This window comes from Salminus brasiliensis, chromosome 15 (assembly GCF_030463535.1).
Source record: "Salminus brasiliensis chromosome 15, fSalBra1.hap2, whole genome shotgun sequence".
Lineage (NCBI taxonomy): Eukaryota > Metazoa > Chordata > Actinopteri > Characiformes > Bryconidae > Salminus > Salminus brasiliensis.
The window spans coordinates 24,116,471-24,140,291 of record NC_132892.1 but is presented as its reverse complement, the minus strand read 5'-3'; the positions used below and the strand labels follow the sequence as shown (position 1 = coordinate 24,140,291).

The following is a 23,821-nucleotide window of genomic DNA, read 5'->3' as shown; positions in this document are numbered from 1 at the left end:
TGGTTCTTCACAGTAGGGGTTCCCAAATCGGTCTTCAGGGATCCCAAGACGGTCTGGATTTTTGCTCCAACCAGTTCATGCCACAAAAACATCACTGCACAGCTAAATTCTGGACCATCAGAAGGTCCTTGGGCACTGGTATAAGAAGCACCTTTCATTGAAACTTCACTCTAAAATGAGATCCACAATCTTTTTAAAGACTTATGAACCTATACATGATGTAAACATTCAAGTCGTTAGGACAAAACTGGATTCCAGACAAGAACCATTGAGGAACCTGTGTTTTAGGAGCAATAATGAGGCTTTGGTTAGGTTAATGCCACAGCACCGTCCATGTTCTCCAGCCCTATCAAACTAGGGCCAATACAGTAGACCTGACAGCTGCTGTGACATGCAGCTTATGTGAATGGACTGGTAGAGAGCAAAAATGCCTTTGATAGAGCTAGCCCCTGCGGCGCGTTAACGTGTTGTTTCTAGACGCTTCAGCTGATCCTGTGAAGCTGACTGTGTTTGCTGGTCGGGTAGGAGAGGCCTGTGGGCTTAGAGATTCCTGAGCTAACAGCAGGGATAGGAGTGCAGGCGGGTGGAAGCACACAGCGAACGCACCCCAGTGTGTATGCGTGTAAGAGCATGTGTTTAAGTGAGCATTTGTATGTGTGTTTATCTGTAGTGTCTTTGATCTTCTGATGAGCCGCTAATGCTAATTTGATCCTCAGGCTGGGCACTGAAACTGTGCATGTCTGTGTTATGTATGTGTGTGTGGGGCTTCAAGACTAATGCTATGAATCATGCGCTACAATCATTGCTGTATATAGCAGGTTCTCTACACCTTCAGAAAACATCAAAAACATTGATTAATCACTAAGGAAACTTTTATGATGAAAGAGCCCATTTCATGGAAAATATTTTTTTATTATTAAAGATTTTAATGTTCTCTGGAAGCACCGTTAAAGAAAAGTTAAGCACTAAACTTAAAACAACTCTTTTTGTGATGTATAAAAACATTGCTTTTACATACTGCTGCCTACATCGGTTTAGTACACCAGCCCGCCAGACCATTACAATTCACCCTGATGCTTCCATCAACAATCACAAGACAAGACAACCATATTCACCAGATGGAATTTGGCTTCCGCCTTTAACCCACTGACTGTGAGCACACGTGCCCGGAGTGGTGGGCAGCCGTTGCTCCAGCGCCCTGGGAGCAGAGAAGGTGAAGGGCCTTGCTCAAGGGCCCAACAGTAGTAGCTTGCCAAGCCCAGGTATCACACCCACAACCCTTACTGCCCCACAGCATCAATAAGCCCCAGCAGCCATACATGCCCATGCCAATCCACTGCATTCACCATGTTTGACAGGTATGTGATATGAGATGTGATATGTTTCCATATTCATCTTTTCAAGTTAATCTTGACTTCATCTGTCTAAACCACCTTGTTTCAGAACTGGACAGGCTTTTTTTTTTTTAGAAGTTTCTGAATGTTTTTAGATGTCCAAGCTGGCCTTCCTGTTCTTGAGTGTTACCAGTGGTTTGCATCTTGATATTCATAAAGGTCTCTTGATTGCAGACTCTTGAAATGCCTACCTCCTCAAAAGAGTGGGATGTGTCTAAATACTGCCTAAATACTCATACCCAAAAAAACTTGTTTTTTTTTGGTACCTGCACAAATGTCATAAAGAAAAAAGAAATAAGGTTGCTGTCTAGCACCATTTTCTGTGTAGCAGGTTCTGATTGTCGTAATTAAAGCATACTGAATGGATTCTGGACTCTGCCCACATTATATTGATTATTTCTTCCATTTATCAGATGAATAGCCTATACAGGTCACTTTAATACAGCCTCTATTCATATTTCACACATTAAAAAAGGTTTGTCTCTGTTTTTACACAGCAACATCTACAGTGTTGAATTCACACCTACACTGTATGATTAAAGTCCAGGCACACACAGATGTGTGCAAACACTGTAAGCATTCGTTCAACTTGCTTTGATTAGTGGAAGCCCTGCCATTACTTGTGTTTAAATAATAATCACATTATGTTATATAATTATTAATTACTATATATATAATACTTGTTATCACTTAATTCAAGGAAGTTGGAGTAAGTACTATGTGGTTGACTAGTTTACTGACAAGAAAAAACTCACCAAGATAAGTTGTATTAAACGAGCAAAAGCTTTCCCAGCATTCTTATAGGTTTTGTTAACAAACAAATTTTTTAAAATGACCATGATCATTTTAATTTTTGATCCAGTTTAGATAATCAGTGCAACAAACATAAACAGGAAAATATTATAAAGTATTCAGCAGAATAACCCCTTAGACCCTGTATTTAAGCCAAACTCTGTCACGGTCATAACTATATTACTGTAACAATTAACATCAGTTTCATAGACCCCAAAATAGAACCCTGTGGAACTCCGCATGATATGCTAGACCACATAGTCACCAAAGAATTATCAATAGTTTCTTCATTCTCTTGCTTCATTAAAATTACAACAATGCTATAGATCTAGTGAACGTCATCTTTTACACGTAAAGGCTTTGGTATGATTTGAGTAAACAGAACGTCTCAGGGTTAGCGGTGTGGTGGGATGTATTAAGTAATTTTACAAATGTTCTTAGTATGTGTAAAGGCCTAAATGAACATCAGTATTAAGATTTTTGTTAGGTTTGTCTTTTCTTTTTAAAATTACAACTTGTTCATTGGTTTATATGTCCTCTATCCTACTCAGAATTAAAGGCATAGTCTAAGATTAAATTGAAATGATTGAAATGAAATGACTTACAGCATCAATTCAATTTATGTCAAAAATTAAAAAAATAAGAGAGAGAGGTTTGGACATGGTTTATGTGTGACAGCAATGATATTCTCACCCCCCAATATGAAGTCCATGAGTGATTCTTACTGTAAACATTGGAAGAAGTGGACATCCAACGCTAAAAAGGAAAAGTTAGACAAACAGACCGAAATAAAGGATCTTGTGACTTACAGTAAAATACAAAAACAAACCACAACCAAAAAACACAATGAGGACCTGTAAGAAAAGCTTTATTCTCTTACATGTAGTTTTTTTAAACCCGCATTCTCTAAATATTCTCGAAACTCTAAATATTTCTGTTGAGTGAATGATGTTGCACTATAGTATAGCTCCTACAGTGCATTCTGACTGAAAATACATAAAAGACATTATTAAGCCATTGTTGAGTTGAATAGGCTGTCAAAAATTGCAGCCTATTCAACAACTGGAGTTTCATGTAGGTCTCCTGTCTCCTGTAGAGCATCAGCTCAACACTGAAACATTATTGGAGGAGAAGAAGCCTATTTATTAGCAATATGTGATTATACTGGTATAACAGACTGCAATTATGCTGGTGTGCCAGCCTATAGCCTATTCTTTATGAGAGAGAATAGAATTATAGAATTATAAGTATTCAGCCCTGCATTGGAGAAGAAACTTGTTTTGAATGTTCAGTATTATACGTGGGTTTGTATTAAAATATGCATTAATACAATTATGCAGTAATTCATAATTGTGCTTTCTGTAAAATATAACAATGCTTTTTGACTAGGACACGTATAAGTGTAAAGCTATGAGTTTTTAACAGTAGAGTCTTGTCTTAACATGCATGCATTGACTTCTTTGAACCTAGAAGAACCTAAATAACATTTTAATTGATAGGTTCTTAAGAAACAATATTTGTACCTTGTATGTTGAAGTGTAAAAAACTTTTTTTAAAATTTAAAATAACCTCCACACAATCTGTGAGGGTTCTATACTAATCATATGAAGGTTGTATATTTAACAGTAAATTAAGCCATAAATATATTCTTCACTTTTTATTTGGGAAATAATAGAGTATATGAACATGTATCATCCAGACAATTCATACATATAAACTAAGTTGCAAAAACAGATCATTTTGCGATTTCTTGCAATTTCTGTGATGTCACAAAACCAATTGATTTGAATATATCTACAGATCAGTCTGCAGCACTCTAGCCCCACCCATTCACATTATTTATTATTTATTAGGAGCTTTTCAACCTGGACTTCTTAAATAAGGCGCAATAAAGAAGCAGGCAATCGGAACAGAGGCATTTTACATACAGCAACCTTAAATGTTACACAGTAACAAAAACACTGGATGACACATTTTGGCATTGTTTTTGTCATAAATGGGCATCAATAAAAAACAATAAAATGAAATCAAAATGTGAGATATTTAGCCTTTAAACGTGTAAAAGAACAGCCTGGTGAGATTAGTCTGCCTTTTCTGATGTTCTGCCTCTGTTTCACGGTTTGGTGTGGTGTATTGTGGTTTGGTGTGGTGTAGTTTGCTGGTTGGCCCACTGTAGCCAGTTCCCCCACTTTATATTCCTCGGCTCTCCACTCGCACTGTGTCACACTGACGAGGTGAAAATTGCGCATAAATAAGTGCAGGACTGGAAAACGGGCAGAAAAATGGAAGTTAGTATCTCCCTCGCACCCCCCACCCCCAACCCCACTATAGCACCCCCTCCGACGTCCTCCCCGTGCCCAATTACGCTTAAAAGGCTGTGGAGAGGCGGGAGCGCGCACCTGACAGATGGTGCTCGTTTTAAAGCGCGCGCTCCCGAGTTCAAGAGACTCTCCCAGTCACTTTGGCGGCCGCGCGGACTGAAACGGAGCTTTGCGCTCGCGCACACAAGTCTCTTTCTCTCTCTCTCTCTCTCTTTCTCTCTCTCTCTCTCTCTCTCTCTCTCTCTCTCTCTCGCTCCCTCTCTCTGCGGAGAGGAGAGGGATTTGGATCAGAGCAGAGAGCATCACGTAGACCAGTTGAAGCCCTGCGCGAACCTTGGAAATCTGTGTATGTTCATTATTGATGGGCGCTTAGCATTATCTCATAATAATAATAATAATAATAATAATAATAATAATATCGCTTTTTATTAGTAGTTGTATTTAATAGTATTAGTTTTATACCCGTTTAAATTATATTTTCCTATTGCTAATAGTAAACTCAAGTAAATGTTATATTACAATTATTATTCATCATAACATTATTGTTAAATGTATTATGCTTATTATTAAGATTAATGTTACTGTTATGCTTACTTTTAATGATTGTATTAATTATACATAATAATTATATATAATTGCAGTATATAATATACACGATGTGTTATTATTGAAAATAATACTACTGGTAGTAATAACTGTACTAATATTACAATTATTATTGTTGCTGTAATTATAATAATTTACAGAAATAATGATTGTGATGATGGTGATGATACTGAGAAGAATATATCAATTGTATTAATAGTACTATTGTTATTAATAGTACTAGTAATAATATTAATAATAAATAATACGAAAACAGCAGCAGTAGTAGTGGTCTACTACGTGAACAGATCTGGCTGATCCTCTAACCAGGCCACTGTACAGTGTGACTCGGGTCACTTGCTAAAAAAGCTTCTGTGATACTTTTGCTGCTTCTGTCCTCTAAAGAGAAGGCCCGTGTTTACTCACATCTCACGGTCGGGGAGATCGGCTCTCATTTCTCCATCTGCATCGTGTCTCAGTGTGTGCATGAGAGGTGAAGCTGGACTTGTTTGGAGGAGGTTCCCCCTTATTCAGTCTGAATGTGAGCTCATCTGGTCTGAGCACAATGCACGACACCTCCATGTGTTTCTGCGCGGTGTTTACTTCCAGTGCACTTTATCAGCTTGGCCCGGTGGGAATATACTGTCCTGAATAATTGTTAAACCAATAGTGTAATTCGACAGAAATAAGGCGTAATTGCATAATGGCTATGTCTATTCTCCTTGCACTGATGAGTGTGATGATTAACGTGTTAACTGCGTTGCACTGACGGCGATATTTAGGCTGTTATTTTTCGCCTCAATTAACAATTAATTGAGATATTCTGAACAAGTGTGGTGTGAAATTTGAGTGATGTGTGTGCGCTACCCCCCTCCGCTGCTCTCCCTGCGTGGCATCATAGCGCGTAAAGTAACGCTTTTCTTCATGGGACCAAATATTTCCAAGGAAATATAACCAAGGAAATGTCTTGGCTCAGGTTGAACTTGGAGCTTGTTTGTGTTTTTTCTGTCGTCTTGTTTGACGTGTAAAAGTGGTTCAAGCTCAGCAGAGTCCTTGGGGATTCTGGTGTTTGGAGGCAGTCCAACTGCATTAAAGCTAAATGGTTACCCATGAGCCTGGGCTATCGCTGTTGAGCAATATATATATACATATATCATTATAGAGCATTTTCTGTTGGTCCACAATGTAAAGAACAACCGGTTTCAAATGATGTCAAGAATGGAAATTTGCGTGACAGCAACAGTAAATAGAGGGAAAGTGCCGATATATTTATTATTATTTACTGCCTTTATGTTTGGAGGCAGTTTTTAATCGAGTACAGTTATTAAGCACGGTGATACATTCGTAAACTAGTTGAAAAAAAATCTGTAAAGAATATCATATTGTAATGTATATATTGCATAATATATTTTACCACAAGTATAGCTTCAGTGTTCAAGAAGACTTATTGTGTATGGTAAAGTTTTTATTATGATCTGACTGTTGTTCATTACACGGTGTCCAAATTCCATGAAAAAAATAGTAGAAATGCTCCAAAGTAAATTGGATTAAAACTTAGACCGTCTTATACTGAAGATTAAGAAAGTTTTTTTTCTTCTTATGTAAGTAGACATTTTTGCGTGACAGCGACGATTTGCAAATCATAAGCTGACATTTCTCGTGGAGCTCCTGCGTCTCATAAACAGACAGCAGTGTGTGAAAAGTACTAAAGGCTTGGAAAAGGATTATTTGATGCGTTCATTTGATCCACTTTACTGTGTTTCAGTCTCACTCTGCTGCTCTTCGACTACGGTCATCAGTCCCACCGCCGGAACGTTTCGATTAAACGACGTTTTTCAGGCTGTAAAACGAGTCACGCAGCTTCGGTTATTTAGAGTAACCCGGATGATCCCGTTTCTACAGTAATAACCCCCCTGTTTTGCCGCTTTTGCCCCCAAAAAGCCACGTGCGGACAAAGAGGCCGCGCTGGCACGTGCGCTGGGCGTCAGTCGCGCGTTGCTTAGCAACCGCCCCAACAGGGAAGCACCTGTGGCTCAGCTGAAAAGAGTCTTTCAGATTTTACAGACAAAAAAGCAGAAAGAGCTGTGAGAACCCGCAAGTGTGAGTGTGGAGGGGGTGGGTGGATTTTATCAGACTGACGAATCTCAAAACAGTCGCCACAACACGTCCTACATGTTTTATGTCGCGCAATAGTTTTGAGCTACTTTTGTTGGTAGATTTAGGATGATATTTCGTTTCGAATGATGTTTGTTTGAGGGAAACATTATTTAAACGTTTTCTGTTCCTTCTTTCTCTCTTTATTAATTTACTTTCGTCTTTAATTAGTTGATTATTTATTTACTTCATACTTTAATTATTTTCCGTCTTTATGTTTTTTCTTCTTCCCTCTTGATTTATTTAATTACTTTCTTCCTTTCTTTCTTTTTTACAATAAGATGGATTTGAGACCTTTAAGCCACAAAATCGACATTATCAAACCTCCATAAAACAACCACCAAAGAAAACGCGGCAACGCATGAGTTATATCATTGATCACATTAACATCAACCTGTGTACTTTACAAATAATATTGCTTGTGAAAAAGTATCATATCATTTTTTCTTACTGTAAAAACAAAACAGAAGCATGTGTTGTAAGACCTGTTCACACAGTCTCCTACAGGCTGTTTCTTAAATACGCTAGAAATAATCTTATATATTTTTAAAGTTTTTATAAACGTCATATGTTCCTGTAAAAGCTTCTTTACGTTATGACAGTCAGTTTAATGTGATTCGGCCCTAAATATTTTCACACCGTCTATAATTTTTCGAACTGTTTACAGCCGCCCGGCTCTCGTCATGTGACCGCGAGCAGTATGCAAATCACCCCCTCCTTCTCTGCGCTCCCATTGGTCGGCTGCGTCTCATTTATCCGTTGTCAGAGCGGAGCGTATGGCCGCGCGGTGCCATTAACTTTACTAGAGCGGCGCAGAAAAGTGGCTCAAAGAGGCTTTTCATCGCTCTGGATGTGAAAATCAACCCGACTGAAGCCAAAAAGAGAAAGAGAGAAAGAAAAAAAGAGAAAGAGAAGAACAAGAAGACACAACCTGACACTCGCATCGTTGTGGATTGTATCAGCGTTTTTTTTCTGGTTTGTTTGTTTGTTTGTTGTTGTTTTTTTTCTCACGGAAGGGAGAGTGAATGAGTGTGTTTTTTTCTCTCGGGTGAGGAGCTCGTGAAAGCCGGGTGAATGTACAGCATGATGATGGAGACGGACCTGCACTCGCCGGGCGCGCAGACGACCGGGAGCGCGACAGGGTCGCATGCGGGGCCGCTAGCTATAGGCGGAGGAGGTGGAGGAGGAGGAGGGGGCAAAGCGGGGCAGGAGCGCGTGAAGCGGCCCATGAACGCGTTCATGGTGTGGTCGCGCGGGCAGAGGCGCAAGATGGCCCAGGAGAACCCCAAGATGCACAACTCGGAGATCAGCAAACGCCTGGGCGCCGAGTGGAAGGTGATGTCTGAAGCTGAGAAGCGGCCGTTCATCGACGAGGCCAAGCGGTTACGCGCGATGCACATGAAGGAGCACCCGGACTACAAGTACCGGCCCCGGAGAAAGACCAAAACACTGCTGAAGAAGGACAAGTATTCGCTTGCCGGTGGCTTGCTCGGGGCGCCGGGGATGAGCCAGAGAGGTCTCGAGAGCCCCGGCGGACTCGGCGTAAGCGGCAACGGCAGCGTGAGCGCCGCGGCGGGCTACGCGCACGTCAATGGCTGGACGAACGGCGCGTACGCGGCGGCGGCGGCGATGATGCAGGAGGCGCAGCTGGCCTACGGAGGACCGCACGGTGGAGCGGGTGGAGGAGGAGGCGGAGTAGGAGGGGGAGGAGGTGGGTTAGGAGGAGGCGGCGGCGGAGCAGGTGGAGGAGGAGGAGTAGGCGGCGGAGGAGGAGGGGTAGTAGTAGGAGGAGGCGCGCACCCGCACCACATGCACCCGCACCACCACCATCACCACCATCCCCACCACAGCGCACAGTCCGTGCACCGCTATGACATGAGCGCGCTGCAGTACAGCCCCATCTCGAACTCACCGGGCTATGTGAGCGCCTCGGCCGCCTCGCCGTATGGGGGGCTCGCGTACGCGCAGCACCACCCTCACCACCAGGGTGCTGCCTCCCTGGTCAAGGCCGAGCCCAGCGCCAGCCCGCCGCTCGCCGCGCACACCCGCGCGCCCTGTCCCGGAGACCTGCGGGACATGATCAGCATGTACTTACCAGCGGCGGCGGCGGCGGCCGGAGGCGCGGAAGCTGCCGAGCAGACGGTCCAGAGCAGACTGCATGCGCTGCCGCAGCACTACCAGAGCGCCACGGCCGGCATCAACGGAACCGTTCCGTTAACACACATTTAAAAAAACAAAAAAAAGGGAAGAAAAAAAAAAACAGCATCGAGAAAGAAGTAACCAAATATTTACCTCTTTTTAGATCATAACTACCTTTTTGTACAGAATGTCTTTTGTTGTAAATTTAAAGTTGATTATTATTATTATTATTATTATTATTATTATTATTATTTAAACATTAAACTTAAGCTGATGAGTTCAGCGTGTCCCAATTTCTACCAGATCAAAAACATTGCTTAAAAAGGCCAGTCTAGACATTTTTGGGACATCTTGACCATTTTAAAGTTGTTTTTGATTCTCTGATATGTTTTGTGAAGCTTGATTTTAAACACGAGGCCGCGCTTCACACTGAAAAAAATGCCCCTAGTGTTTTAAAGGGTTGGTTGCCCACAACCCACAGTTCTTCGGTTTGTAAACACGTGACTAAGCCTGTGTGATCCATTCCTCTCTCTATCTTTTGGTCGTTGTATTTTTTCTTGTAAATGGTACATATATTATAGAGAGAACTGATAGGCCTAAACACACTGTAAATAGTTTCCTTAATTAATTTTTTTGCAAGAAAAGAAGGACATTTTTTGCGTTGGTGTGAAACGAATAAATTTCACAGCTGTTGATCTTATTCTGGATAAAGGTGTTAATTTCGTCTTTGTATCTTTTTTAGCTCTTCCTTCCTCCTGTATGGATAACGAGAGTTAGTTTGTCACTAAGCTGACGCCGACAGAGCAACCAGTGTTACCTGCTCTTCAGTTTGTGACTTAAAAAAACAACAATACATTCGAGGAGCAGAAAACGCACTAAAAAATATGAGTCTGTGTGAACAAATTACTTATTAAATCAGGTGTTATTACGAGCTTGATTTGTTTAACATAACAGTTATTTATATAAGTTATAATACACTGACGGTCTGATTTGCCTATATTCTACCTTTATTTAAAAATGCACTTTTATCATTATTATTAGTATTATTAGTATTATTATTAATAGTAGTAGTAGTAGTAATATTATCATTAGTATTATACATATTGTATTGTCATTACATTATAACCACTCGCCCCAAATGTAAATGTAAGAATCAGAAGTATTTTGTCTCCATGTTTATATAGTTTTGCTTCAATTTTATATTGATGGCGCGAACAGTAACGGTATTTCTAAGGGGGGGGGGGGGGGGTGTTAAATGTTCCGTTTTTCATTCGCCTTTCTCCATTATTTTCACAATATAAACTTGTATTGTAGCATAAAGTTAAAATTATATTATTTAACGTTAAAGTTATTTTAAGTAAATATTTAATACTTCATATTTTATATTTTACATATTTTGCGTATAATATGGCGTTATTTCAATGTTTATCAAAAAGTTAAAAAACGATTGCATTAATGTAACGGGTTTGTATTCATCATGGAGTATTTACACAATGTAAACTACAGCTGGCTGTTATTGCCTTAAGACTATTAGGTACACATTTTTTTTTTTACCTTGATTCCCTGAAGAACTTCTCAATTTGCTTTTTCTAAAAAAAAAAAAAAAACAAACAAAAAAAAAAACGTATTGAAACCGAACGGTTCTTCTGGGAACCAAACGTGTTTTTTTCTATGGGATTGCTCTAAAGAACATTGTAAGTTACACCTACAGTTACAGTTATACGGTTATGAATAAATTATAATGTTGATGAGCACATAATATAATATGTGAGGTATTTAGGAGACGACAAGGAAGAGGAGTGGGCAGCAAATCATGTTAACCAGCTTTAAGAACACGTTTAGCCCTCAGTTTTAAAGTACAGTAAATATTAAGAGTTCGGTAAGTTTTCTTCTCGCTGTAAAACCTGAGTTACTTAGTTGTCTTATAGTGTTTAACTGAACTCGTATCAATACGTTAAAAGGACAATAACAGCTGATAATAGTAATGTAACAGAGTGTTACACTGGTTCTGTTTTTAATCAGTGCTTATGTGTAAGCGCTTATATAGAAACGGGTTTCTGGAAATGTGGTGGAGTTGGTGCTGCTGCTGTTTTTGGCTGGGGACAAGGGTCGGTCAAAGAGCAGGACCCTTCTAAATAAAGAGTATTCGATTAGAAACGAAGAGCAACAAATACAATGAAAGGAACATTATTCATTGTCCGACGAACAAATCCACACCCCCCCCCCACCCCCCGCCCATCAGTCTTTTCCTTACTGAGCGTGTGTGAGCGTGTTAAATCCCCTCCACTTCAGCTAAATCCGTCTGGGAACAACAGGGCACTATTCATCACTTTATTTACCTTACCATAATAAAGTGCAATAGCTCTTAATGGAATTAAATTGCCGTTTATTTCCACAAAACGCGCGTTTTATTTCCCTCCTAGCTCGGTTTAGGATAACACAGTGTGTTTTGCGCCTGTTAGTTTATTGCCGTGGACTTGGCAAATGAAAATGACAAGTTGAATTTGTCAGTGACTCCCCAGAGGGTCGTCAGGGAAGGGTCCGCAGGGTGGGAGACGGATTAGGCTGAATAGGGTGAGCAGAGGGGTTTGTGTTTGGGGAGGGAGGGGGATTAAAAGACCCTGAGAGCTAACCCTGGGGTCAGCCAACGCTTTTGCAGTGAAGGCCTTGAGACTGCCTGCAACAAGTAGCGCTCCTTCATGGGCTCTTGGCAGGATGCTGGGGTGGGGGCTTTTTTCTTCTTGTATCCCACCGTGCGAAATATTGCTTTTCAGTCATTGGAATCGCTGTGAAGTGTTACGTTTTTGTGGCAGTAACAGAAAATTGACATATATGAATTTATTTATATTGCTTAATTTAACCTCTGAATGTTCAACCTAAAGGACCTGTAGGTTAATCCACAGTATAGTTCCTCAGTCTCATAACCACATAACTTACATTTGGGAGGGATTGTAACTAACTGCCGATGCGTTCATGTTAAATGTTGTATTCACAATGAAATCACAATGTAAACGATACCTGGCTGCTGTCTTAAGACTTGCTATTTAATACCTACACATTTAGAAGTAAATGCGCCAAGTGTGTTTCCTTATAGAACCTTTGAAGTTGCTAGTTATTTAAAGAATGTGTAGAAAGGTTCTTCATGGTATCAAAAGTGTTGTTTTTGGATGGGATTACTCCGTATACGCTTTTTACACCGTTATTTTTAAGTGTAGCCTTAAGGAAGGTGGTGTTTTATTCAGTCATGGCTTAAGGTAAATTGCACTTATGAGAGGGAGGGTGGGTGTTTGCAACCCAGTGATAAAAAAACTATGATAGCTACAAGTCTATAAATGTGCCTCTTTTATGAAAATAAATCACGATAGTATTACAGTCTCATGGCAATGGGAGCGGTTGAGCGACTCGATGAATCGCAAAGTTTTGATATCTAAATCTAAATATCTAAATACATAATTTCTATTCAAGACTCCTTCAATAATCTAAGTGCGGATTACATGTTGTTCCCTTAAAAATAATCTTTAAAATAGTGCTACAAAAGGTTCAATGGAAGAACCATTGAGACGTGAGTGTGAAGAAACCTTTAAAGGTTTAAAGAAGAGGATATTAGAGTTCTTTACCAATTTAAATGTTCTTCACACTCACATCTCTTTTACAAAAATGGATCTTTGTGGCAAAATGTTCTTCTATGGCACTGCTCAAAGAATCCCATGTAGCATAGTACATACATCTATTTACAATCTACCATGACAACACTGGGCTATATTTAGAAACATCTTAAGAGTGTTTGGTGGGAGTGAATGTCACATGTGGTGGTACCAAATCATGATGAAGGTAATATTGTATTCTTAATTATTTTAAAGTGATTTTATCCTTTAATGACCACTGTTTCTTTCTGCTCGTCTGGAAAGAACAAACTAGAAGGTATCTATTCAAACTGGAATAACCGAATTTGTTAAAGTGCCATGGATCACCTAAAACAGACAGTACAAAGTACAAAGCAAGTCTATATTATCCTAATAAGTCTGGACACTTTATATTAATATATAATAATTAGGTCTTTTAACTTATGTGGAGGTTCAATCTTAGTAGCTCACCCTTATAAATATAGAGATGCCTTTGGAGAAATGAAATAGAGAAACCACTTCTGATTCCTTTAAGAGCCTTTTGGTGGATATGCGACCTTGAAAACATTTGTAGAGCTTCTGTACCTAATTACTAAACGCTTTTCCTAACCAATCACTATTTAAGAACTTTTAGCTATTAAAAGAAGCAGAAAAAAAAACATCATTGCTGTTTTATTTGTTTTGATTTGGCACTTTAACTTAAGGCCTTAAAGGACAGAGCTTATTGTCTGTTAATTTACTATTTCATATTCAATTCATACAAAATGTCAAAGCAACCAAGGTTAAAAGTTAAAACGACAAAACATTTTTACAGCGTTTTTTGCCACGTGGTTGCACACGAATAAAACACAGATACAAATATAGATGCAGAGACAGATGCAGCTTTTAGTTGACTTTCGTTTACGTAACACATTCTATTCATTTGCAACAATTTAATCATTTTCATGTAAAGTCAAAGCGCTATTTTTCTGCATAACGTTTAGGTGCTAGGTGATATATACAAGCCATTGAAACATTTCAGATGCCCTTTCATTCTCTTGAGTTTGGAATAAAGTTGATGTGTAAGTCGAACTCCGGAATTCTTCACTCCACACAAAACTAATACCCTCATCTATTACTGCTGCATCAACATGATGTGGCAAAGCATGTGAAGACACACTGAGCCTTGGTGGACAGTGGTCCAGCCAACAGCACGACTTCTGTGGCAAACTCCACTCACACACTTTCTTCTCCAGGATGGACCGAGAGAAAACCACTGCAAACCTCCAAGCGCTTTCTTCATGCACAACGTTTAGCGCGGTGGGGAAAGTGGTCCAGAACTACTTCTGGAAAGTCTATAGCTTAATAAAGGTGTTTTTCCTTTGGAGGTATGGTTCAAGGAATTATGAAAACATGCCATAGAAGAAACACTTTTCGTTCCTTCAATAGACTTTCAATGTCTTTCTCATGTGCAACATTGAGGAACCTCTGTATATATATAAATAGTCGGGCCAACTTAAAAGCATTAAGGTAACTGATTAGACAGAGGTAACTGAGTTAACTAAACCTTTCAACATCTTTGGGTCAGACCTTTCCCTATCACATAAAGTCCCTAGACTGAATGACGTTTGATAATAAAGTTCATTTAAACACGTACACAAATATGTACATAGCTTCACGTTTGCAAATGGGAATAAACAATAAACAACTGGAGGGGAAGGGACACAAAATAGAAAGCTTCCAAATATTCAAGCAATTAGACCTCATTTACTGGTGTTTTGTAATCTTGACCAAACTAAGATGCAGACCTAAAAAAGTGAGTTTCTGACTTAATTAATAATAATAATAAAAAAGCTCTGTAATCAAGGTACCTACTAACAGTAAAACAGTACGCCCAATAATATTTATTAAAAGTGTAAGACATTAAAATCATCATTGCTCCCCTATTTTTATTTGTTCCCCCAGTTTGTAAGCCCCAGATCCCTTGCACTCGTCGTCCTAAATGGCCCTAATTAGCATCGGCTTTATCACTCCCCAGCATATTTCCTGAGCTCTCCCAAAAAAAATGAAATAAATAAATTAAAAACCCAGCCCAAGCCGCCATTGGTTGCCGTTCTGCCACGGAAGATTACGGAGACAGATTGGAAAGGGGCGACTGTGCTGCGCGAGATTAGCGGCGAGCAGAAGCGGCAGCGGGGCCAACGCGCTCCCTTCCGTTCCCAGCCTTATCGGCCAATTACACGCTGACATGTTGCACAATCTTTGCAGCCTCTTGCCTAATCCACAACCTCTCGGAGAGGAGCGAGACGGGGCTTGTTTTTTTCAGGGTTTTTTTTTTCATGTGCTGTTTCGGGGCGCTATGATGAGGGCGCTCCCCCTGAAATCTCCTCAGCATCTTGTTGAATGTCAAAGAGAGAGAGAGAGAGAGAGAGAGAGAGAGAGAGAGAGAGAGAGAGCGGGAGGGAGAGCAAAAACTTCTATACATGTTAGTGCTAATGCATTTACTCGGCATCATTTATTTTATGCTAATTCCTATTTGCACATCCTGGGCTTAGATTCTTCTACCAAAGCATCTTCATCAGTATGAAACCTCCAACTTTTTTTCACCCACTCTGCTCGTTCACTGCACAGTTCCTTTATCAAACTCAAGCACAGTTTACATGTTCTTTCCAAATGAACATCACCGGGGAACAACACATTGGCAGTAGCAGTGTTTGGGAATATAGGGTCGACTTAGTCATTTGTCGCTCTCTCTCTCTCTCTCTCTCTCTCTCTCTCTCTCTCTCTCTCTCTCTCTCCCCGCTGGAATTTGGCACTGCTAGTGGCTTGGAGCTGCGCCTCGCGCTGACAGGCGTTCAGCAGTAGGGAAACTCTCGCACTCATCCATGCTGCACTCAGTGGCCTTACAAAGCTGATTACAAACATCAGCGAATTCCTGAAGACAACGAGAAGCGGCGCAGGTGCGTGAGAGAGAACGAGCTTTGCTGTTTCGGGAGCACGTCATTAGAAACGTTAGAACTTGCTGGTCCAAGGAGCCCACAGTTTGGTTTCGTGTCCAAGCTTAAAATGACTATTTTGTCTTTATCATCATCACTACAACATTAACATCTTCATCACCATTACCTCCTCCAACACAATCGTCGCCATTATCATCACCACTAATAGCACCACCTCACTATCATCGTCACCACCACTATCAAGACCACTACCATCCTCCACACCATCAAAAGCCCCAAGACACTACCATCAAAATGACCACTACCATCAGTATCATATTCATGCAGCGTTATTATCATAATTATGATTGCCACCATGTTATTCTTCCTCTATCATTGCAATGACACTCTCCTCACTATCATCACCACTACCATCACATCTCAATCATCCTGACCATTATCACCATCTCGGCCCTCATCATCCTCATTTTCATCATTGTCACTATTTTCCTCATGATCATGACCTCAATATCATCACCACCACCATCATTGTGACCACTGCCATCAACCTCATAATCTTTGAGGGCCCATCATTGCCAACCTCATCTTGATAATTTTCACAACCATCACCATCAGCACTACTATCATCTTCACCACCACCATAATTACCAACAACACAATCATCAACAATATCAGCATTAATAATCATCACCATACTTACTATCCCTGCCATCATCATGACAATCACTATACTGTGACATCACATCATAATCATGATGACCTTCATCACCACCATTGTCACTATCATCATGACCACTACCATCCTCATCCTCACTCATTCTTTATCATTACTAACATTATGACCTTCACCATCACCATCATCATCACTGTCATATGGTTCAAGATTTTTGTCAGACCATTATTCATTTTCAGGAGACAAATATACTATAAGCTCTCAAACATTATAGTGTACTGTGGAGTCTAGGTTAATCTATCACCTAGAGTCGTTAAGTTAAGTCTATTATGAGGATCTGAGCCATTCAAGTATTTTAGTATTTTACTCTACATCTGACAAACAAAAAATAGTCTTTACTCTTGTAGCCTACCAAGTACAAAAGTAATTTGCCACCACCATGGCACAAGTGCAACTCTATACACTTATTCAGATGAAGCTCAATCGTAGGCCAAAGTGCCCGGGCCATTGTAGTCTATTAGAGTGGTTTGATCACTTTCTTTTTGTGGGATTCATGGCAGTGGTGGCATTTCGGTTCCTTTTCCTTCAACTCACATGCATGTTCGCTCACCTAAAGAAGGCGGATCTGTCACCTGAGGGCTGTCAGGCCACCGTCTCACGCTGAACGGCGGACAAAAAGGCGAGTCTCCCTTGAATAAGTATAGTCAATCAGCCAGAACGGACTATGCAAATGGACCTTTGGAAAGGCGAGCGGTTGGTGGGGGGAAAAACAGTGGCTGCAATTGTTGAGCTGTGGTTTTCTCAGCCCTCCTGCGCAGCTGTGGCAGGGTACTTGCCCGGGACAGTTCATTTCACATTCTCAGAGTGAAGCCCCCTAGTCCAGTGGGCCGCCCACCATCAGATATTTCTCATTCAAGCTGGTAGACACTTTTCTGAAAGAAGGAATGCAGTGAGTTTACTGAGCTACTGAATTCAACTGTGTACACCATTTCCACATGAATAAAATGCATTATATCGACACAGGTTTCTGAAAGTAAGTGAATTGAGTGCAGTTTCTTACAACCCAACAAAACACAACATTTCCCTCACAGTTAAGAGATTTCAGTTTTTAAATTGTTGCTCACTTGGGATCATTCCAGATCAGTTTGAGGAGCTGTCCAAGTGCTGAAATCAAAATGTGAGTGCTGGCAATGTTAGTGGATATTAGATTATAATACATATATAATTATAATATATATATTATATATTATAATATATATATGTATATATTTTTAAAGGCATTAGTTATGGCTGATGTAACCCAACAAAGCAGATGTGCAAGCTGTGTAGGTGCAGTTTAAGCTTCTTTTGTTTAAAAAAAAAGAACACTTAATTGCACTTTTCCATGTTTTGTAATGGTTTTAGTAATGAATTGCATTACTGGACATTCAACTGGTGATTGACAGAAATGTCTCTGGACTGCAACTAATTTCTCTCACTCACTCTGTCTTCCCTCCTCTTCTCCTCAATTTTTTTTTCATATGCAGGTGGTCAGACTCCACCTCCAATCTGCCTGTTGGCCACAGTTGCCAGAAAGGTTGCAAATTGGTCTCCATTATTAAGCCAACTGTGTAATGCGGGGATGGTTTCCATGTGGGCAGCAGTGGGTGATCGCCTGGGCAAGCAGGCAGAACCGAGTTGCCCCATGAAGCAGTTAATTAGTGCATATTAATCCCTTGACCCTGGCTTATTTCACACCAAAAATGAAAAATAGAAAACTGCTGTGCTTTAGCACATTTGATACCAACTAGATCAGAATACTTTGCATTCATTAATTAGCAGAGCTAGCATACTGGGTGAAGTATTCTTTTAAAGTCTCTCTATAAATGCAAATAGTGTTGGTGGGTCAATTTCCTGCATAGGGTCAAAACCACACTATGCCAGTAAGAGTCTCCTACTACTCCTAATTCTACCTTTGTCATGTGATTAAATTAACTTAAATCATGTGTAATGCTAAATGTGGTCATTTTGACAGGTGTTTTAATATTGTTAGAAGTTTAGCAGTTAGCTAATTTTTAAATAAAAAGTATAATCAGTTCTAATGTTTGGTGTCCAAAGTTGGTTATTTACATTTGTTCTGAAGCTAGAAACCTAATATAATACAGTGCAGATTTAAGTTGACATAGACTTCCATTATGTTTATTATGCCAAATTAGCATAGAAGTAAATTTTAGACAAATGTGCTAAAGTCTGTTAAAGCTTTATAAAAAGCCAGCAAGGTTTTTGCATGGCTGCACTCTCTCTACTATTCTTTTAACCATATAATTTATGCAATGTGCTTGTAATATTGTCATAAAACTCAAATCATGTTCAGAAGTTGGGAAGTGAAGTATATTGATTTCAAGATACAGAATATTAAATATATTATTTGGTATAATGATGCTGTTTAAATGTAAGTAATATGCTGCCACTTATTAATAATAAATAATAATCATGTAGTAAGACAGTAGTAGAAGTTCCAATAGTAAAATTATGTACATATTTCTATACTTGATTTTATGGATGTATTCATAAATGTGCCAACTCAACATTGCTAAAAGGCTGCATGGTTAAAAAATGAAATAAAATGAATGAAAATTAACAATATTATTAAAAAAGTGAAGCAGGATGCACTTCTAATAAAACACATTTTTTAGATATATGAAGAAGTTTGTCATGAAAGTATGACTGTAAATTTGTTGGTAAATTTGCACCACTGCTTCCATACATGAAGGTAAACACAAGCTTATTGCATGAGATTCACATGTTGAATTAGGTATGGCAAGGTCTCATGATATGGCTCAGTGACTGCAGTCATATAGTCTTAACAGAGCTCCCCCTTAAGTGTGTGTATGTGTGTGTGTCTGTGTATGTGTGTGTGTGTGTGTGTGTGTGTGTGTGTGTGTATGTGCATGTGTGTGTGTGTGTGTGTGTGTGTGTGTGTGTCTCCAAATCCTCTCTCACGTTTGTGTGCTCATAGGTATTTAGCAGTATGCAAATCCTAGACAGGGATTTGCTTAACCAGGGAACCATGCATGTTAGTGATACCCTGGCTCAAGATCCACACACACACACACACACACACACGCACACACTCAAACACACTCCCACCACTCTGATCCACTTTTACACTGATTATTACACCGTCCACACTGAAGAAATGCTAAACTGGTTTAGGGGAAGCACAGATCCGGGATTAAAACACAGCAAAGGAAAACAGTCTAAAGGTATTTGGGACTTTCCCTTTATAGCTCCATAATCTGACTGTGCACACATACGGCTTCAGATTAGAGCCAGACCCACTTAACTTTGATCTAATTCTGTTCACTTTCTGTCTCTGCTAGAAGGATAAGACTGAGTCTCTTCCTAAGCTGATATTTATTTTTTTCTAAATGGTGTAAAAGGAAAAATAAATAACAAAGAAGAAACAATATGTTTGTATGATGGGTATATGATGTACCTAAATAAAAAAACAGTTAAACTGTCCATGCATTACTTCATTATTATTACTGTATGCAGGGTATTTGCTTTATATATATATATATCAACCCAATTTTCACCCCAACTTTAGTCAATAATTAGTACTTAGTAGACAGGACTTCCCCATCACACAATGCACAAAGTCCTGGGAGGGTGAAGGCTAGCATGTGTCAAATAAGGCCAACCAACTGCCATCTTTGTAAACTGCCGTTTGAAAAGTGAACACACTTTAAGGAGAGCGCCGACAGTTCTGTTAAAGCTGAAGAACTGAGTGTAGCACAAATTTCTCATAGCTGATATTTGTGTTTTTTGTCATTCCAGTCATTGTGATGTTTTTCCTTCAGTGGCCTTGAAAAGTTCACTGTCAAGAAGTACAATGCTGTTTGTACCTGCACCTGTATACCTGTAAGAAGGCTTTTTACTTTTGAAACATGGTTTTTTACACTTACACATCTTCTTTTACAAAGATAGATCTTTGTGGCAAAATGAAAACCAAAGTATTTTGTACTACTACACTGCAAAACATATGTACCATCCAGCACCTGACCCATATATATATATATATATATATATATATATATATATATATATATATATATATATATATATATATACATATAATCTGCTTTGAAGTCACTGCTGTTCATTCATGCTCAGATATAAAAAAAGGGTTTTAGTCTTTTTCAGATTTCTTCTTTACAATGTTTTGTGAATAAGGCCCCATGTTTGCAATAGGAATGTGTGAGTGTGAAGAACCTTAAAATTGGTAAAGAACCTTCACATCAAGTGTAAAAATCGTTACAGGTTTCTATACATGCCACTATTATCACTTCCTCTAGTACAAACATAGTTCTTTATGGAACCAAAAGTGATTTTTCTGTGACATACCTCAAAGAACCATTTGAAGCACCTTTATTTTTTTAAGAGTCTAAGGAATAAAAAGAGGTTGGAAGATGGTCATGTAGAAATGAATTGAGATGGTTTTGTTTAAATGAGACCACAGTGTGGTTATAAATGAAATGCAAGACGAATAGACGAATTATCTATTGATAGGTTATTCAGGCCAGCAAAGCTGGTTCTTCTGTGGTATCAGTGCTTTTAGTGTCTTTAAATATAGGCTGAAGCTACTGAAGTACAATAGTTGGAGCCACAGCAAATTGAGCATCAAACCCAAAATTGCTCTTGCTCATGATTACCATGGAAGATGACGTTTGGTTGGCTTTTTAATGGAATACTCAATGTTGACAAAATAAAAAATGGATCCAAGCAAAGGAAATAAACAAAAAACAAAATCAACTATCATCAGTAGCAGATCATGGACAAGGATGGTTTGAGGTGAATCAATCAGATTTGAGCATGGCAGGTCATTTCGCAGCAGGGAGTTATCAGAGAGCAGCAGGAATATTTCCGGAACACCTCCGAAGCATCTGAAGATGTATTAGCAGGCTCCTCTCCACCACCAGTCACAGCCAAAGTGAAGAACATTGCTGAGCTCCCCGCTACCCTTCTTCTTTTTAAAGCGTCTGCAAATTCTGAGCGTTGCTAAGGTGCTTTGGCACAGGATTAGCCATAGTTGGAAGCAGGAAGATGAGCAATGCTCTGCTGATTTTTTTCTCTTAACAAGTAAGAAGTAGCAAAAAAGTGCAGGAGGAAGAATTGGAGGGAGGGAGGGTAAAAGAGGTCTAGAGGAGAAGAGAGGAAAAGAAGGGAAGGTTTATAACAGGTTGTATAAACATGACCGAAGCAAGACGGCAAAGCGGATCTAAACTGTAATTATCTCTGGGAAAGGAAGCTTTGTCTCCGTCACCACCAACTGTGCAGGGACTGTCACTGTGGCTCCACATTCACTTACCTGATCTACCACACACACACGCAGTCTACCCTTTCGCCTGCACCTCACGATTCTATCTTTAACTCGTTCTTTAACCCCCGTCCTTTTACTTCTTATTCTTTACCACCTCTTCCTTTCTTGTTCTCGTCTAAACACAGGACTGTAGGCGGATGTGAATGAGGCTCCGCCATTGTAAATGTCTATAAATATGCATCTCTTAGACTTCTAGTTCTTGACCTCGGGGGCACCACAGCAGCACCAGGCAAGTTTCATTGGAAGTAACTGTTTTTCTCAATTTAATGCACTTGGAGGAGAACTGCCAATTATGTTGTGTAAAAGATGTCACGTTGAGTAGCATCAGGCTGATGGGGAGGATGGGGTGGAAGGGCTTTCCTACCCACCCAGATAGAGCAAGGCCAATTTTTGGACTCTTTGGTCAAATGTATGGTTATGGCACTGCTGAGATTTTCTACGATAGTCGTCCAGTGATAGGGAGGCCATTGGGTTCTTTATCAGGCATGCAAAGGCGAGCGTTCTTTATTTAGCTGTGCAAAGACTCTGCATTAGTGACAGTTTAAAATGATGCCCTAATCTCAGAGGAAGCATGTGCTACCCTTTACCCTCCCAGTTCTGGTAGCTAATAGGCGGTAATTGAAAATTTACAGAAATTTGGAGAAAAATTGAAAAAAAAAGAAACAAATCTTAATAATTCCAATTACTCTGTGTATGATTTAATCATGATAGGACATTCTCATGCCGCTCAATCCTAACTACAACTGTCACCTACGTCAGCAACATCATAGAGAGACAGCCACAAGTACAGGTCATGGTTTGCCACCACAGGGTCATGACTGAAGCCCTCAGTCCCCTTTGATACCTTCGTCTCCTTCTGGTGTTTTGTTTCAGCTTTGAGGGACACAATGAACTTGACAGACAGCCAGATTTGGCCAGTTAGGGCCCGGTTCCAGTTACCATGGGAGTATTATGCCTGAATAGATGACAGGTAATGGAATCTGAGTAGAGGCGGTGGAGCTCCTGGCCGAGCTTTTTGTCCATAGCCAGCCTTGATTACCTGTAGCTCAGGTAATTGCCACAGCTCAGTTAGCAGCTACTCCATTCTTCACTAGAAATAATCATCCAGTCAACCTGCCACTGCTTGGGGGGGCAGTAGGGCACCGAGCTAGGGCAGATACTGACTTAAATGCTAATACGCCTACAATGCTTGGAAGCTAGTCAGGGCCAGTGAGCTTGACCTAATGTGCTTAATGTTACTTGGTCTCATTTGCACACATTAATTATTAGCAGCATTAGCATGTTTGGATGAAGTAATCCTTTAAGCCTCTTGGATGTATCCAATTCCAGTGTCAGCCCTGTACAGTGATGCCTAGTTTATTTTTCTGACTAATGCTCCATTTGGGTGGTTATTGTACATTGCAGATAGTTTACTGGTAAACTGACTACACTCTGTTCAGGTTATTGCTGAAAGAAATGCCAATTACACAAAAAATGAACGCATGGTTGTTATGGTAAATGCTGATCCTGCATTTAGATTTTCAAGCATGTGTTTCTGTGTATATAGTTTTTTTCTCAGTTTGAAAGTTTATGCCACTTATAGTGACATTGTGAGTTAACACATGTTTACAGAAACCACTGCTAAACTGGAACAGACATGTACATAAGTGTGGGCTGAGGGTGGGCAGTGCACTCTCAAAAGAGTAATCTGTCCACCAATCTGAGGAAGATTTTGCAGACTTTGGAATGGTGGTGCACTGTTCTTCCGTGCAGCGACACCTGGGTAAATATGACCTTCATTAAAGAGTCATATTAAAAACAAAAGTCAACATCAGCTGTTTTTAAAGAAGCATCTAAACAAGA

The 23,821-nt window shown here is 39.8% G+C and overlaps 1 protein-coding gene and 1 long non-coding RNA gene across 2 annotated transcripts in view; both read left to right on the top strand.

Annotated features, from left to right (window-relative positions):
* Positions 1-23,821, top strand: part of LOC140535480 (uncharacterized) — a 46,523-nt gene that overhangs the window by 9,760 nt on the left and 12,942 nt on the right. The window lies entirely within an intron of this gene.
* On the top strand, positions 8,044-10,085 carry sox1b (SRY-box transcription factor 1b). Its single transcript, XM_072656876.1, has 2 exons — positions 8,044-8,924; positions 9,036-10,085. Exons 1-2 carry the CDS (start codon positions 8,321-8,323, stop codon positions 9,473-9,475), a joined length of 1,044 nt encoding a protein of 347 aa, XP_072512977.1. The 5' UTR covers positions 8,044-8,320; the 3' UTR covers positions 9,476-10,085.

Excerpts from the sequence above, each read along its gene's own strand:
- sox1b (XM_072656876.1), top strand. The coding sequence starts at position 8,321 with ATGTACAGCATGATGATGGAGACGGACCTGCACTCGCCGGGCGCGCAG. Across the intron at positions 8,925-9,035 it reads AGGACCGCACGGTGGAGCGG|GAGGCGCGCACCCGCACCAC; the intron begins GTGGAGGAGGAG and ends TAGTAGTAGGAG.